Genomic DNA, 18,746 nt, shown 5'->3' on the forward strand with positions numbered 1-18,746 from the left:
AGGAAGCTAGTGTAATAAAAGTTCCTGAGCAAATGGAATTAAATAGTCATGTATATACAACACAATCCATTTGAAAGCCACCATTTTTTAAACCATTTTCAGCTGTTTTTATGGATGATATTAGGCATGAAAAGTTTTTAATTTCACTATTTTGTATCCTGAAATAATATGGATATATATCTATATCTATATCCATATCTATCTATCTATATTATAGATATAGATATATAGATATAGTATAGGTAGTTTTACAACTCCCAGATACCACATTTGTACATTCATTCATTGCAAAGTGACAGGATACTATCATTATCCACACCGTCCTCAGCTTCTGGGGCACCAGTAATAGAGGAATTACAGTTAGGGATCAATCTTCTGCCAAATTCAGGATAGATATCTAGGTCTGACGGTTCACTGTCCATCTGGTGCAAGATTTTACTCTTTTAAAGCAGTGATTATCAAAAATACATAAACTGGTGAGCAGGGATGCAATCATCTGAGTGGTGGTCAAGGTCTCACTTTGTCTGTTTACTCAACGGCTGTCAAGTATTTTCCAACATGTTAGACATTTAAGCTCTAGCTGAAGGTCTCGCTTTACTGGAGAGTTCACTACAAAAATAAAAATCCATTTTACTAATTATTTCATGACACAGAAATAAATCACTAGAAATTTGAGACAGCTCTTTTTTAAAAATGGTTTTCATGAATTAATTATATCATATTATACAACCTGCTAAATGTTTTTTTAGCAAGCCATAAAACTTGCCAAAGAGTGCTTTAAAGTTTGTGGCTATGCACTGTTTTAAAATTCAGGAATTGGGGTGCAAATGCCTCAGCGTGCCAGAACAGAAGAAATGCTTGTAATTTTGTGTGAGCTGCCTGAATAAAAGGCGTATCCATAATAATAAATAGGCTCTTACCTGTTATGTGTTGGAATGGAACCAGCACACTAGAAAGACACAAATTTTTTGGTTATCATAAGCAATAAAATGACAAAAATGAAAATTAAAAATATAAGGAAACTTTAAAAAATCACTTTGCTTGACAGTAGAAACAGAAGTGAAACATAAAATGAATGAATGCTTTCAAAGATCTCTCTTTTCTCTCTGTTCATTTATTTAATATCAGTGATATCCTCATGGACACACCATACCGCCTCTTTACCAGCCACTTTTTATAAGTATTTTATTTTTAATGCAAAACGCTGGACTTTGCATGATTGAAGTCTTTCATTTCGTTTCCATCTATTCATTTTCTTCCACTTGTCCAATTTAGGGTGGCAGCTGGGCTGGAACCTATCCCAGCTGTCACCAGGTGTGAGACAGGTCACTTTGGAAGAGAAGTAGTAGTAAAATACAAAGTGAGTGGTTATATAAACATTTAATAATAAATCAATGGGATGAAACAAGGACATGAGAGAGCAACTTTGACAGTCTTAGTTTTGTTGTCAGTTTAATCCCTCATTCCTTGAATGCGTATAAAATAGTCAGTCCAGTAGTAGCCTGTGGCTCCCAGGCTTTATAATCTCTAATCCACGGTCTGGGGCAGATTAAGAGCAACACAGGGGACTTCATCTTTCCAGGGAGGCAGGGAAGGGCGACAGAGGAGGACAGAGTAGAGAGTAGTAAATCGTGGTGGGAATAACTGTGGGGAAACTAAGCTAACTACAAGACACAGAGAGAAATGAAACCAGTTCGGACATAGAAATGTATGAAAGACAACTCCAAGGATGCGGTGTGACTGAGTGAACTGATCAGAAAAAAAGACAGGCTCGCGTTAAAACAAAACATCACAGCAGGGTAAAGTTAATGGAAATGTTTTTTATGTAAAAAGTGTCCAGTTGATGAGACGGATAACCTCATACAGCACAGAAACTGGCATCCCCATCACCACCTCCTGTTGTACAAGGGGGTTAGCTATCAACGGCTGAGTGAAGTGCCCGTGGCAAAGCAGATTACCCCTCTCCTCATCTGTCTGTCTCTTCGTTAGACTCCCCTCTGCATCCCCCGCCCTCCCTGATATTCACATTTCATCTGTCTTTCACCAAGGTAATTCCAGACAGTAGATGCGCGCCCCGGCTGGCAACTGCTGCTGCTCACAGTTGCTGCCGCTTCTTTCTCTTTATCTCTCTCCTGGGTCTCCTCCTCTCTTTCTTTCTCTCTCTCTCACTCTCTCTCTTCACTCCAACCCCACCCCTCTCTCTTCCCCCCCACCCCTCACGGACGCAGCATACCTCCTCTTTACCAGCCACCGCGCGTGCTGCTGGGGCCGACGCTAACACCCGCATACGGAGTGCGGACCGCGGGAGTGTCGCTGCGCGCACCCTCGGTTAATTTTTCTCCTGGTAGCCCAGCCTACGTTTCCCCCCTCCTGGCGAAGAAAATAATAGTGGCTTTTGGAGCTCTCTATACTATACGTGTTAGAGCCCCCTCCTCTTTCTCTCATCTCTTCAGGAAGCTACAGATAATTCCGGAATATGGTACCTCTCCGTGTTAATGCCATGTGACAAGGCTTTTCATCATTTCTTGTATTGACTGTCAAAAGTCGCTGCTGGGTTTTGTCAAGGTGCTCTGCCTGTTGTGGTGGTTAAACGGTGGCTAGGTGAAGGAACAATAAAAAGACAGCCTTTGGGATAAATGGAAGTTTTGGCCGTTGGCTTGCTCCGTTGAGGCTGCTGCTGCTGCTGGTGGTGGTTTGGTGATTGGTGCAGGGGGAAACTGCGTCGCCAGGTCTGAGAGGCTGGGGATCTCGAGTCATTATAACAGAACCTGCTTTTCAAGATAACAAGGTTTCCTCTCACGTTATCAAATGATTACAGATTTATTCCTTTAAATGAGCTGCCACAACCTCCAGCCCGTCAGCTCGTTTTAACGCGTCGGCGTTTGGATGCGGTTTGTTTTCTCCACGGCTCAACGTCTCTACTCGTCCAGAACATGATTTAATGTTGGGAGGAATTTCAACAGGGCACCAGTCTATGACTACCCAGGAATCTCTTCCTCTTTTCATCTACAGGCAAGCATTACACTCTCAAGAGAACACATAAAGACAGAGATCACCGGGAATTTCCTTCACCACCTTACAGATGGACTAAAAAAAGGAAGCTTCTGTTTTCGGGATTTTAACTCAGTTTGCTCTCGCGCAGAGAGCTGTAGTTTTTCTCGGTTTCTGGGGGAAAATATTTCTGGACATAATGAAAGTTATATCGGCTGTGTTGCTCGTTGCCGTTTTTTGGAGCCAGGAGTGGAAGTCGACACTCTCGGATTCAATCATTCACATCGGTAAGTTACTGCGCTTTTCCTCCTCTAAATCGCAGCCAGAACGAGACTCTCTGTGAGTCTCTCAGGAAACAGACGGGATGTTTCAGCCTTGCTATGCGCGGTGCTTCTTAAATCACAGCGTCGCTGGCGATATCTTTGGCGCACTGTGGCATAAAGTGGAGTTCTTTGTTAATGAACTCAGTGCATTCAGGATGTAGACAATATATTTCAAATGGATTTCAGTGCGAATATTTGTGAATTTTAGCCTTTTGTTCCACAGCTAAAATGATGACCTGGAGATATGCTATGCGTCATACAAATGAAGTTTGCGTTAGTGCTGAGGGCATTACTGAAAATCAGTTGCATTTATAAACCCATTTTCTGTTTAGTCTACCCATAGTGGGTTTGTTATATATATATATATATATATATATATATATATATATATATATATATAGTTGGGGCATATATTAACACATACATTAAAGGCGGACAATTTTCAGAAAAGAGTCTACCCTTAGAGTGCAGCGTTTGTCTTGCTTTGAGCACAGCGTGCGCGGAAAACAGGTGGTTTTGGATGGCGTGATGTTGCCCTGCGTGTCAGAGAGATTATCCTGGCTGGTAGGAAATTTTCCACTTATAGATTTTCCTGGAGCACGGGGCACTGTCACCTTTCTTTCGCGAGCTACTGCAGTGTCAAGAGGAAAAGAAAAGGTTTTGTCTGCCCTTATGTCTTTTCTGCCCTCCACCACCACCCGTGTAGCATGGCACTGTTGCGTTGAGAGTGATTTCCAAATCAAGGAGCATACACTTTGAGTCGATGTAGCAGCACCTCCGGCTCCTATAGGTTGGGGAGAGAGTGGGAGGGGGAGAGAAAGAGAGAGAGAGCGAGAGAGGGAGGGGGAGAGTTGACAGTGGAGAGCGTGCCTTGCAGGATGAGATGAGGACGCGAGGTGGTGGTGGGCACACATATTCGATGCACAACTCGGTGGCCTCGAAAATGCGATAGACCAGAGCGAGAGAGAGCATACACATGCAAAAAGATAAGCATCTGTCCACTTTTTATTTAACTCGAAGTGCATGGTCAAGATCACATCCAGATTCATTGACACACACACACACACACACACACACACACACACACACACACACACACACACACACACACACACACACACACACACACACACACACTTAAAACCATCTATCTCACAGTATTATGCTGCCAAGGAGGGAAGACCCTGATCCATTTAAACCCTAGTGATTTACAGCGCTGATCCCAGGCCAGGTTTGTGGCTAACTGAGTGCAGTTTCCAAAATCACTGGTTGAGTTCGAGGTCCTTTCTGGGCCATGGACCAAGCAGATGCTCCACATTAGAACTACAACAGCAGTATGGCAAAACGAATGGGATTTGTCTTGTCGACAGCAAATGCATATTCTAGTAATTTGCAGAGAATGGAACCTGCCAATACTGAGTATAGTTTGCTCAGTAGATCAAAAACCTCCCTTTTGTTTCTGATTTAAATTTAGTTTTACATAAATTTGAGTGCTGTAAAGTCAGTAAAGTGCACAGAAGCTTAGTTGGGGTTGTGTGCTGTGGTTCCTGCCCTGTGCAGGTGGCAGCGGTTAGGCAGCTCATCCCCATGAGTGATGGTTTGATCACAGCAGCAGGTTCATGTTCTGCAAGTGTCTCACAGCAAGAGTTCAAATTTTTACCTGCTTGCTGACTGTAAGTTTCTTCAGATAAGAGTGCTAGCAACGTGCTTAAATCAGAGACATTTTCAGGCTCACCATAAACAAGACAGATCAAATTTGGGTAACTACACTTGTCAGCCACTGGAACTGTAGCTGGCAAGAACCTGCTGTTCTCTGTTCTTCATATATTTCAGACATGGTGTCAAATTTTCATTGTCTTCTTGGAATAAACTCTAGCCAATCATTTTTAAACCCAGTGTTTTACAACTGGCATGCGAAACCCAGTCATTTGCTTACGTATTACCCTTTAAATCTTTCTGAGAATGGGATTTGGTTAGTTGTTAAAATCTGCATTTTTTGCAGATGAAGTTTCTGCAAAACTGCAAAAATTCAACAAATCCAAACTGTAAACTAAACAGATAAATAGATGTAGATAGACCGGCCCCCGACTGGGAATTTCGACATATATATATCTATATATATATCTATATCTATATCTCTATCTCTCTCTCTCTCTCTCTCTCTCTCTCTCTCTCTCTCTATATATATATATATATATATATATATATATATATATATATATATATATATATATATATATATAGATAGATAGATAGATAGATAGATATATATATATATATATATATATATATATATATATATATATATATATATATATATATATATATATATATATATATATATATATATATAGATATATGTTTGTATAAGATGGTGTAAACAAAGAATGCTTTCAAAAATGGATGTGTTAATCATTTATTTTCATCAATCAACAAAATGCAGCGAATGAACAAAAGAAAAATCTAAATCAAATCAATATTTGGTGTGACCACCCTTTGACTTCAAAACAGCATCATTTCTTCTAGGTACACTTGCACATAGTTTTTTGAAGAAACCCGGCGGGTAGGTTGTTCCTAGTATCTTGGGGAAATAACCACAAGTCTTCTGAGGCTGTATGCTTCCTCACATCCTTCTGTCTTTTCATGTAATCCCAGACACACTTGATGATGTTGAGATCAGGGCTCTGTGGGGGCCATACCATCACTACCAGTACTTCTTGTCCTTCTTTACGCTGAAGATAGCTCTTAATGACTTTGGCTGTATGTCTGGGGTCATTGTCATTGCAGAATACATTTGGGACCAATAAACAATCATTTATATTTCTCAAAGCGTTCTTTGTTTACAGCATTTTTTCACAGTTGCTTACAACTTTTGCACAGCAACTTTTGCACAGCAGGGAACAAAGTTAGGGGAATAACTCCAGCTTTTAGTATGTTAAATCTACAATACAGTGGAAACCTGGGCAAGAAATGCTTTGAAATTAGCAGAACTGTGCAGTCTGTTATGGGCTGTTATTTCAGTTGGGTACAAGCTTATCTATGTATGCGTTTATGGAAGAAGGTTCAGTGCAGATGGTTAGCTGGGCAGTGTGATTTCTTGCTCAATCTCCTGTCCACTTAGTTTATTTATTTATTTCCCTACAAGATACTAGTACTTTCAATCACAGCTAAAAGTTAGAAACACAAAATGATACTCTTCCTCTCTCGCTCATAGTTTTCTTTTCTCTAAAATATCCATCCTCATCCTCACTTTTACAGCAGATCTTGGAAACGGTACATAAGCAAGGGTATGGAATTAGAAGACACAAGGTGCATTGTGATTTGATCTGTAACTCACAGAAGGTGGTACTATTTTAAGTAGAGGCCAATAGTGGAGATACTTTCTCTCGCCGTCGCTCTATCTCGGCTTGTGTCAGTCCACGTGTGTGTGTTTGTGTGTGTGCGTGTGTGTGTGTGTGTATCTTATTGACTTAGGTCAACATGAAAAATAAAAAAGTAGTATGCCCACCGGGTGCATCACGTTGACATGTCAGAAGTAATCCCTCTTTAATCTCTTTGTTGCTGTTGAAGATGGAATGAGGGGAAGAGGTGGAAAACTAGACATGCAAGGGGAGATGCATATCAAATAGAGAAAAAGAGGAAGACAGAGAGTAAAAAAGCACCAACAAAGGGAGACTTTATATCACCATCACATACCATTCAGCTGTCTAATCTGAGAACCTGTTGGTCTGTAACTGACTTGCCGTTATTTGGGTGATATTTGCAGGAGTGACCGGCAGATGTTTTCATCTTGCTCTATCCAGGCATTAAATGTGATTGAGCTGCAAGGGGAGCTGGCACTACTGCTTTGCCAGTCTCTCTTTTTTTCACTCTGTCTCTCTCCCATTTTGTCTCTCTAATGATCAGCATGCAGAGGGAAAGGGGGGGGCAGTCCGCTTGCCTCTTGGCCCTCACTGCATCGTGTTCTGCATGGCAATGTCTCTTTGCTTTATGATGGCAGTTCATATTGGTTCTTCATGTGTGTGTTAGGGAATGAGAGAGACCGGTCTGGTATATATGTATAATATATATGTATATATATATTTTGATGCCACTGGAGTCTTTAAAAAACTCTGAACCTTCCCAGTTCATTTATCTGTGGTGCTTAATTAAAATCATGTATTTCCAGTGCTGAATACTGAAAGGTCAACCCACAGCATTTATCTAAAACTTCAGTAAATAGCTGACAGTTCTCAGTGTTATCATTGTATTCCGGCTATGTAAGCAAACATGCAAACACTTCAACCTCGTGACCTTTACCAGAGAAGCACATTTGTATTCTTTGGTGATTTATTCAGCCAAATTAAGTCCTCACTGTGGTGTCACTGAATTTTAGCCACGCAGTGTGTCAGAGTGCATCCACTGGTACATCAAGCATTAGAGACGAGTCAAAGATGCTGGCTTCTTTCCCTTGTCTGTGAGCCTGGTTCATCCCGGTTCAAGCGATGTCTTGCACAGTTACCTTTCTCTGTCTCTCAGCACGATCACCATTCATAGCACTTTCAGTGCTGTTTATGTTTTTCACTTAGTCTGAGGCTACAGGTTGTTATTATAGTATATAATAATAATAATGGATACTTTATTGATCCCCATGGGGAAATTACTTGTTTTTCTCTGCATTTGACCCATTCACTCAGTGAAGCAGTGGGCAGCCCACTAAGCAGGCGCCCGGGGAGCAGTGTGTAGGGACGGTACCTTGCTCAGGGGTACCTCAGGGTAGCCGTTAAGTGGATTCGAACCGCCGACCTTCCAATCATGGGGCGACCACTTTACCTACTGAGCTATCCCTGCCCGTAATATTATATTATTATCATTTTTAGTGATAGTGTAGTTGCTTACATTTGCCTAGTGAGCAAAAGATCCTCAATTCAATCCTGGACGGAGACACAAATCACATAGATGTTATGTCAGAAAAGGCATCTGGCATAAAAATCTGCCAAGTCAAATATGTGGAGCTACCCACTGTGGCGTCCCCTTCTGAATAAGGGAGCAGCCAAAAGTTGCTTTTGTTTTATTAAGTATTTGATGTCTTTTTGGTTTCAAATTATTTTTTTGCAAAAAGTGAAATATTTGTATAGTAGAAATTTTGAAACAGAAACCATTTTCATGAGGGCAACACTGCTGAGGTTCCTCGTAGCTGCCAGCAGGAATGCCATGTAAAACAATTTTTTGCACTGTTTTTCGACATGCTTGGCAGTGAGGTTGTTAGAGTCGTACCGAGGAACTTGGAACAGCTCTGCTTCGGAGGCTGCGTCTGTACCTTCTGTGATCCCAGGCTGACTCACTGATGTCGATCACACACTTCCCTGATGGCGCTGGTTTATGGGTAAGGATCTTAGCTTCTAATGTGCTGCTGACAACCAGCCCATGTGTTGCTAAAACTGGGCCAAAGACTGTGACCACAGATATTTTAGGTCCACTGAGATTCATTTGACACGGCTTAGTTGTTCTGTACTGTAGCTTAGCATGGGTTCTTTGACTACCCACTACCATGTACTAAATGATACAGATTCACGTCCTATATTGGTGAATGGCTCCTGGGATTCGTATTTAACATAGTTGCATTCTTACATCTTACACATCATGGTAGCTTCTCATGTTATTTAATACAGACAAATATCCAGAAACATAGAGCATTAATTTGTTAAAAAAACAACCCTGTTTCAGTCAGTTATCACAGACTTGGTAAAGATAAAGCAGGCAAGCAGAAAAAAAGGTTATAAAGTGACGAGTGAGAGAATTGACTTCGAGATTATTGGATCTTTGCAACGCTTGAACACGGGGGGCTCAGTCCTTTCATACTGTTGAGAAAGAGAAGAATTTCTGTCATTTGGATGGGACGAGTTGAAAGACCAAATGAGAGGTTTCCATTATTTACAGGGTTTAGAAATTGGGGTGGCATGTCCTGGTTTTTCCTTTCACTTTGGTGCTATTCCGGTCTTTTCCTTGGAGAAGGATTTCTAAACATCTCAGTTTGTGTGAATGGCTGTTCTTGTCTGGTTTTGTCTCCAAGTTTCACAGCTGTCAACACCGCTTCCTTTTTGAAACTGTCCTTTTCTGTTTGTGTGTGCACACATATATTTAAATCTGAATGTATGCACCAATTCAGCAGGGTGGGCGCTTGGCAGCGTGTGTTAAACACTTCATCTCTTTTGAGTTTTATGTCTGAGTGTTGACAGATGTGCTGGTCTGTGCTATCTTTGACTTGAAAGATTTAGCGCCTCATATTTCTTAGTGCATGAACAATAGTGGGGGTTTTTTCTCCTTTTTGTTTTGTATGTGAATATGATTCACTGAGGTTCAAATTGTTTGTCTGGTTTCTGTATGTTTGCGGTGTGGTATTTGGGACTGTTATGTATCTTCTTGTAAAGGAAAGAGACAGACAGTGGCAGCTGCTCTGACGTCTGTACCTGGTCACTGAGGCAGAACCCTTAACCAGGCAGAGAGAGAAATTGAGAATGTGTGTGTGTGTTTCTGAAGTTGAGATGAAGTGACAGGTAACTGTGAGAAGAAGTATGATTGCTTGTCTGAGGTTGACTGCAGATGCAGGCGAGGGTAGACTGGCCTGCCCTGCTGAAGGTGCTTCATCTCACTGTATCAGTCAGAATACAGGTAGAATGGACCAGATGGGTTGGGAAGGACTAGTACAACACAGGCCCTTGTTCCCGGATGATTGTATTGTGCGTTTATGCAGTTGGCACACGCTTAATGTCATCTGAGGACAAAAACTTTTGTTGCAAGTGTCAGCTTGCTTTTTGCGTAGATTGATTTAAACCACTTCTGGCAGCACAGAATGCATGAAGAATCCACACAAAAAATATAAAAAATGTAAAGGCGTGCCTTTGTGGCTCTGTGCTCTTAATATTGTGTTCTCAATGAAATATTTTCAGAAGCTAGCTGATTTTAGAGACTGTGCAGTGACTAGAAGTTACTCACATGGTAGAAATAACTGAATAACTATTCCTTAAAGCGAATATGTAATCAGCCAACCACATCACAGAAACCCAGTGCATTTAGGCTTGTAGACATGGTTAAGATGTATTCCTGTATTTCAAACTGAACATCAGAATGAGAATGAAAGCTAATTTAAATGATGTTGAACTTGGCATGGTTGTTGGTGCCTTGCAGGCTGGTTGGTCTCAGTATTCCACAAACTTCTGACCTACTGAGATTTTTCTGCAGAAGCATCTATAAGGTTTATAAAAAACAGAAAAAAATCCAGTGAGCAGCAGTTCTCTGGATGAAAATACCTTGTTGATGTCAGGTCAGAATAGAGTAGCCATACTGCTTGTAGCTGATGAGAGCAACAGTAAATCAAATAACCACTCGTTACAACCAAGTTATGTAGAAGAACACTTCTGAATGGAAGCCATGTTTTCCATTCAGATGGAAACCAATTTTTCCATGCTAGACACCTTGAAGCAGATGGACTACAGCAACAGTACACCTAAGAACAGTTAACTGAGGCTACATTTCACACAGGCTCACCAAAATTAGACAACAGAAGAATGGAAAAACTTTGTCTGGTCTAATGAGTCTTCATTTCTGCTGCAACATTCATATGGTAGAGCCAGAATTTGATGTAAACAACATGAAAGCATGGATTCATCCTGCCTTGCATCAATGGTTCAGGCTGCTGGTAGTGTAATGGTGTAGGCGATATTGGTAAATGGAGTGGTTTTTATATAGTGCTTTACTACTTGAGCATTCAAAGCGGTTTATACCACATTCATTCATTCACACCCATTAATATGAGCACTTTTTGTCCACACATAAGTGCTTTCTATCTAACATTCACACACACTGGTATTGTGATGAATGCATTAGAGAGCAACTTGGGGTTCAGTATCTTTCCTAAGGATACTTGGATCATCTAAATCCTTGGATCGAACCACCAACCATCCTGCTCCAGATGACCTGCTTTACCGCCTGAACTACAGTCACCCCACTGGGGATACTGGACCTCACAACACCAATTCAGCATCATTTAAACACCATCTCCTACACCTGTATTGTTCCTGACCATGTCCATACCTTTATGATTACAGTGTACCCATCTTCTGATGACTGCTTCCAACAGGTTAACTCACCATGTCATAAAGCTCAAATCATCTGCTTTCTTGAAAATAGCAATGAGTTCACTGTACTCAAATGGCCATCACAGTCATTAGATCTCAATCAAATAGGGCACCTTTGGGAAGTGGAAGAAGGGGAGATTCACATCATGGGTGTGGAGGAGACAAAGCTGCAGCAGCTGTGGGATGCTATCGTATCAATAAGATACGATAGCATCACAATCTGAGGGATGATTCCAGGACCTATATATAGTACAAGGGTCCAACCCTGTACCAACAAGGTGTCCGTAATAAAGTGTTTGTAGAGTGTATGGGAAACCTTATTATAATAAATACTAGTGGGACTGTCAGCTTTATGTGTGTGTGTTTGTGAGTGTGCAGTTGCACATTTCTGTTGCATGTACTATATGACATATATACTATATGTGGGTGTCCTTGCGTGTTATTCATCCCTTTTGTTCCTCTTACGTCCTTGTAGCTGTGTGAATATTTACAGCTGCCCTCTCCTTCCTTCCTCTCTCTTTTTCGTGGTTTTTCACGGTCTTGTTCACCGTCTCTGCTGACACAAATGCTGTTTTAGTCTTCCAGTTATCTGCACTGTGTCTCACAGGGGTACAAGGTTCCCTGAATGTGCAGAAAATATGTTTTTGCATGTGTACAACATTTGTGTGAGTGTCTCAGGCACACTTGTGTGTGAGCATGCGAGCACGCATTAGTCGGTGTGCATATTGTCTGAGCTTGCATGCAAGTAATAGTGGTCATTTGTAAGCACACGTCCTGGCCACAATCTGTGTGTTTGGCCACATATTCAGCATGGGTGTTTGTTCACGCATCTTTGTGCAAGCGTGTCTGTGTGAGTGCCAACATTATTAGTTTCTTTTTTCAAAAATATTTCCTCCACATCAAATTATGGAGTGGCAATCTAAAGACAAAGTAAACATGACATTTGGAAGTTTGTTCTGCATTGTGCACACACGCAGATACACTAACACATGTGGCCCAGTATACGCATGCGAAGAAGGACAAATTGGCGAGGGAAAATACCCCCGCAAAAAATCTTGACAGTTACATTTATAACACTTTGAAATCCAAAGAGCATTGCCTGCATCGTCCCTTTATGCTCTGTCTTTGCTTCATGCATTTGTGAATGATTCACTGAACAGTGACGCATGGAGATGATCGGTCACGAACTCTATTGTACTAGAGCTGCACAAATCTGATCACATGCATGACTTGTAGTGTGCTTTCTGCTTACTTTCAGTTTCACACTTTTACTGGTAATTTTCACAACTCTCTCACAATGATCCTTTTCTTATTTTCGGTGAGAAGTAGTTAATTTCCACGTTGAGGAGGAAAAAAATATTTATTACACGATCCTGTCGGCGCGGCCCTTTTCAGATTTATTGATTTACTTTGAGAGCTCAAAAGAATATTTAAGAATCCTTTTTTTAGCTGTTCTTTGGACTGCTTTGCAGAAATGCAAACACAATACTTAACGTGTGACCTGTGCAACATCAAACACACAGACGCACATCAGCACACACACTCAGATGCTCACAAAATGAAAACAGTACATAAGCAGTAGTAGCTTTTACCTGATAGCGGAGGAAGAAAAACTTGTATTACTGTTGGACTCATTTCTGTTTCTCAGTGAATAACACAGTGAGACTTCACCCCTGACTTGGCCTCTGCTCCCACCTCAGTCTTTGTCTGGAGTCATATTCTCTGTGATATAATATTTCATATCTGTACCTGTGCTGTATATATATATATATATATATATATATATATATATATATATATACACATATATATTAGGGGTGCAACGATACACAAAATTCACGGTTCGGTTCGGTTCGATACTTTGGTGTCACGGTTCGATATTTTTTCGATACAAAAAAATGTTCATGCATTTTTAATTTGTCATTTATTAAAATTATAAATATATATTTTAACTCAAAAGTACAGTTTTTAAATTTAACCCTAACCCTTGTGCGTGTTTTTTATTTTGACAGCGAATGCGCACCTGCGGACCACTTATGTGGAGCCCTGGTTATTTAGCTCATCATATCGCAGCCACAGAAATTCTTTTGTCCATGAAACCATAAAGCTGCACTTTCTTTTTGCCTTATAGTCTGATTTGTCATAACTTCTCCGTTTTGTGGTAAGCTTTTCTTTGGCCGTCACTTATTCACCCTGACCTGTCTTATTTGGCTCAGCAGAACTAAAATATATATACTGCTGCTTTTACACACGCACTCACATAAGCTCAGCGATTCTCTGCGCGATCAACCTCTCACATGCTTAAGCTTGCTGCGGGAGATTTCACTTGTCATGTTTGCATAGTAAGCTAACGATTAATAAGACGATGTCAGAGGAATTGGTGCACAAATTATCATCACTCACAGATCAGTGCTGTCGCTCTCTATACACAGTTCGCAGGATTGCAAAGTGAAAGCAAAAAAACAAGCGCAAATTCAAACGCGACTTCAATATGTCACATATTGACAGTGGCTCACCGATGCCAATGACATAATTACCCAGCTACATTTCTGAAAGAATGCAAAAGCATTGACATATATTTTTCCTACAATAGCCCGATGGGCAGGGAAGAGATAGATTTTGGTAGCCCGACTGAAAAAATCGCTAGCTCCGGGACGTCGGGCTAGCGATATTGCAAGCCCTGTATCTGATTGAGGAATCACTCATCTTTGGAAAAGAGAGTTTATTACAGAGAAATGGCTCTTTCCAAAATAAAAGCTATACTATCCGCTTCTTCTGGGCTATATTCTCAGCAGCATAAGGAGAATCATGTGCTAACAGCTGTCTAAATGACTCTGCTAAAGTTAGTAGCATGCTTGCTTTTTTTTGTCTGCTTCCACTTGTCTTTGCACTAGGATGATGTCGGCGTAAATGTGCAGTCATATTCGTTGTGTTCCCACTAGTGCTTTCAGGTTAATCTCGTTGAAATGACCTTAACGCCACAACACGGCAATTCTCCGTTAACGAGCTACCGCCGATCGCTCCGTGCATGGGGCTAGACGGCCAACACGTTAACGAGCTAACTGCGCTAACACACTAGTTCACACCAATGTAATTGAGCATTGCATGGCACATCCAACATACTGTTTTACTTTAGTCCATGACTCGCTTACCTTCAGGGTCATACGTCACATGAAAACCAAAATAATTCCAAACGCCAGATCTGAATGAGGGTGGGGGAGGTGCCCTGCGCTCTTCCTTCTGACGATGCTGTCTGTGTTGAGCGCTCAGTGGATCTGCGCTGGACAGTGCAGCCTAGGCGGAGTAGTCGAACGCAGATTCACTGAGCGCTCAACACAGACAGCATCGTCAGAAGGAAAATTGATAAAATAAATTACAAATGTTGTATTGTTCGATACACATGCGTACCGAACCCAAAGCACTGTATCGAACGGTTCAATATCGATACGAATATCGTTGCACCCCTAATATATATATATGTATACATATATATATATATATATATATATATATATATATATATATATATATATATATATATATATATATATATATATACATATACATATACATATATACACATACACATACATATATATATATACACATATATATATATACATATATATATACATATATGTGTATATATATATATGTGTATATATATATATGTATGTGTATATATGTATATGTATATATGTATATATATATATATATATATATATATATATATACATATACATATATACACATACACATACATATATATATATACACATACATATATATATATACACATATATATACATATATATATACATATATATATACATATATATATATATATATATATATATACGGCTCCTCTCCTCTTTCCCCATTTTACCTCCCTCCGTTGTTCTCCCCTCTCCCTCCCTGTCTCCCCCTTAGTGCTTAAAATGCTGTCAGCGATTACAGAAATAGACATTGGAACTGAGAGGTGTTAGACACTTTGCTAATCACTGTGTTTGTTTGTCTGACACACTTGGCAACACGTCACAACGCTGCCTGCGTGTGCCTATCTGGATTGTAGCGTTCACTATAGTGTTCCTTAATGCTCTGAAAAAGAAATTCCCACAAATTCAAAGGGAGACAACAGCGAGAGCAGATATTTGCACACAGTTTGTTATGTTTGGTAAATTATTTCATCTTCTTGCAGTCATGGAGGAATTTACGACTTTTGTTCTTACCCATATGGAAAAGAAATAGTAAAAACTTATAAAACGCTTGCATAAGATGTGGCCTACTTCATATAGTGAATCATATAAGGCTTATATGATTTACTCATGAAGGTGGCCACTTTCTCATTACTTTCATATATTGTTTTAGTAAAGTATCCAAAACATACAAGTTTCATTTATATAATTTTTCAAGGGATCTTATATCTGTTTTCACTCTTGTATGCTTTTCATACAAGTTTCACACAAGCCAGATACAAACTTTATAAGATTTATATATATCTTTTCCATATGGGTAAGGCCATCATTGCTTTTCATATGCCACAACTTACTGTGGTAGACAGTAAGTTGTGATTTAACATCGTAAATCTGAGCTGAGCTCTTTATAGGATAAAGTTTCCTAAACATGCTCCATTTGTGCTGTTAAGGTGTTGTACCTCATATCAGATTCAACAAAGCCACATGTGGACTCTTCATTGTTGGAGTAGCGCCCCCTGCCTCTACCCTAAGTGCTGCAATGCACAGAAAAACCCCTCCCCCAGTTATTTCTGAAGGGCTGCCTCTGGCTGCCTGGTGCCCTGGCTCCTGTTTTAACTGCTAGTGGGTGCATTTGCTTATGTCTTCTACCGTGTGTTCATAGCTCCCAGTTGGGTTAAACACAGAGGTCAAATTCCTACACAGAGGTGCAGAATTCTTGATTTTATATATATATTTTAAATGTTTACAGTCAAACTATGTGCATCTATGGAGATCAGCACATACTTTGCATTAACACAGATCCGGAGGCTGAAAAGCTGTCCTGTGAAATGATTTATGCAGACGCTCCATGGAGTGCAAACAACATAAGGTAATAATAAATATGCTAGACAGACAGTAACAGCTGTGTTGGTCATTCAAACAGCACTACGTGATGAGAATGTGGCGCTGATCTAACTGCATTAATGCAGCTCCCACTGTTTCTTCTTATTATGCGTGGCGTGTCTCAGAAATGTAATCTACAGCTAATTTTAAATACATATTCCATTATAGTATATAAACATATAGCTCTTGTATCTCTTATTAAATCAACACATGCTTGTCTCTTGGATGCCCCAATGTGGCATAAGTCACAGCCTCATAATGGTTTACAAATTTGTATCCTTAAGCAAGTCAAGTAAACTTCATTCTTATTTACAGTAATGAATGCCACAGGGACTTCTAGCGAGGAAGCAAGCATATTGATTGTTGTTGCGTTTTGTTTGTTTTTTTGTGCTGATTATGCAGCCACTGTAAAAGTAGCAGCATCCAGATTAAAGTGGTGGAATATTAGGTAGTGCAGGTAGCTCCTGGGAAATGTTTTGCTTTTATATGTGTAAGGATCTTTGAACCTAAGAAAATAACATTCTACACTGCTTGCTTAAGGTTTAAATCATTACTATAGTTTCTATTTCTATTGCTGACATTCTTCAGACTAGAAGAATTGTTCACTCCAGAGCCCAGTGTATGTGATTTTAAAGAGCTGAAGTGTTGAAAAATAAATTAAAGCTGCTTTGGCGCAAATGATTTATTTTTAAAGGATTTCTACAATTTTTATATGTTTATTTATATGACACTGTTCTTTGTGTTCCGGTATTAAAAAAAGAAGCTATGTCCAGATAAAAAAAACTACTAAAAGAAATGTCTTACTTCATTGTACACTCAAGCACAACCACTACTTCGTGCACAGTGAATCTGTTATTGAGACGGCATCATTAGAACCCGTCTGGCTGCAGAGAACCCTTTGGGCTCTCTTTTTCTCACCCTCTATGCTTTTGACTTGCTTTTCTCCTGCTCCTTTGTCTTGCTCTCTATCCTTTGCGCCTCTCTCTCTTGCATTTCCTTTACTTTATGTTCTTTAACCATCTGTTTTAACCACTACCAAAGGAAAAACTCACATTTCTGTGTCCTTTTCATTAAGCCTATATTCTTTTAGTGCCTTCTTTATGTGATGTATATCTAAAGTGTATTCTCCTTGCTACCAGCTTGAGGAATGCATATTACTGGCGTTTCTCAGATAGGATTTTTCATAGTTTCAACAACAATGTTCAATACAGATGTAAAAGTGATGCTACCATCAATACCATCTGAAAATTAAAAAAAAGGTGTTTCGGATGTTTTCAGTCACATTGCCACAGTTGTGTAAACTCAATCACTTAGCTGTGCTTTAACAAATATTCATGAAAGATTGGATTGTTCAGAAGAGCTCACCGAACTTTTGTGTGGTACTGCATAAGGACGCAACCATAACAACAAGTCACTTTAGGAATTTAATGTTGATTTCTTCCCCTCTAGATACTCCACAATTAGGTGTAAGTGGTACAAAGTTTAAGTGCCATGAAGGCAAAGACAATGTAATGTTACAGAGCGAGATCACCAGTGCTTAATAACTGTGGAGTTCCAAACCTCCTCTGGTATTAACATGAACACAAAAACTCTGCCCCAGGTGCTTCACGGCATGAGTTTCTGTGGCCGAGGAGCTCCAGTAGGTGCAACGTGTATAGATAGCCCAGTACTTTTGTCCATGTAGTGTATAATAAGACAGTATTTTTGGTACTTAGATGACATCTACAGCTTTTTTCTATATTTATATACATTTTGAACATTTCATACTGATATTTTAACCCTTAAACCACAGATGTTGAACTCCAGGCCTCAAGGGCCGGTGTCCTGCAGGTTTTAGATGTGTCCTTGATGCAACACAGCTGATTTAAATGTCTAAATTACCTCCTCAACATGTCTTGAAGTTCTCCAGAGTCCTGGTAATGAAGTAGTCATTTGATTCAGGTGTGCTGCCCCAGGGTGAGATCTAAAACCTGCAGGACACCGACCCCCGAGGCCTGGACTTACCCACCCTTGCTAAAAACCCTTTGACTGATAATTGAGCTTAATAATTCACTGCACTGTAGTAACTTTTGTAGCATTGCATTGGAAAAGAAATACTGAGTAATGTTAAAAATGTTATTACAGCATTTTGCTAAAGTTTTGAGTCATCTCTCATTTCTTTTTGTATTTCTTTTCCCAGTAAACCAGACGTTCTCGTCATTTTTTAAAAGTGGTCTTGAAAAATAGCATTTTTCTGA

The 18,746-nt window shown here is 39.9% G+C and overlaps 1 protein-coding gene across 3 annotated transcripts in view; it reads left to right on the forward strand.

Moving 5' to 3' along the window:
• The first annotated feature begins 2,186 nt into the window (after positions 1–2,186).
• Positions 2,187–18,746, forward strand: part of grid2 (glutamate receptor, ionotropic, delta 2) — a 560,888-nt gene continuing 544,328 nt past the window's right edge. For 2 of the 3 annotated variants that reach the window (XR_014923374.1, XM_085475651.1), the window contains exon 1: positions 2,187–3,278. Coding sequence is in view for 2 of the 3 variants with exons in the window: in XM_085475651.1 (XP_085331777.1) it covers positions 3,191–3,278 (88 nt within the window). In the remaining variant the exon portion in view is untranslated. The remainder of the gene's footprint in view (positions 3,279–18,746) is intronic. The other variant, XM_085475648.1, reaches the window with a different exon arrangement.

This window comes from Copadichromis virginalis, linkage group LG12, assembly GCF_057382275.1.
Source record: "Copadichromis virginalis isolate Kocher_CV1m ecotype Utaka linkage group LG12, C_Virginalis_male_GT1.1, whole genome shotgun sequence".
In the NCBI taxonomy this organism is placed as follows: Eukaryota; Metazoa; Chordata; class Actinopteri; order Cichliformes; family Cichlidae; genus Copadichromis; species Copadichromis virginalis.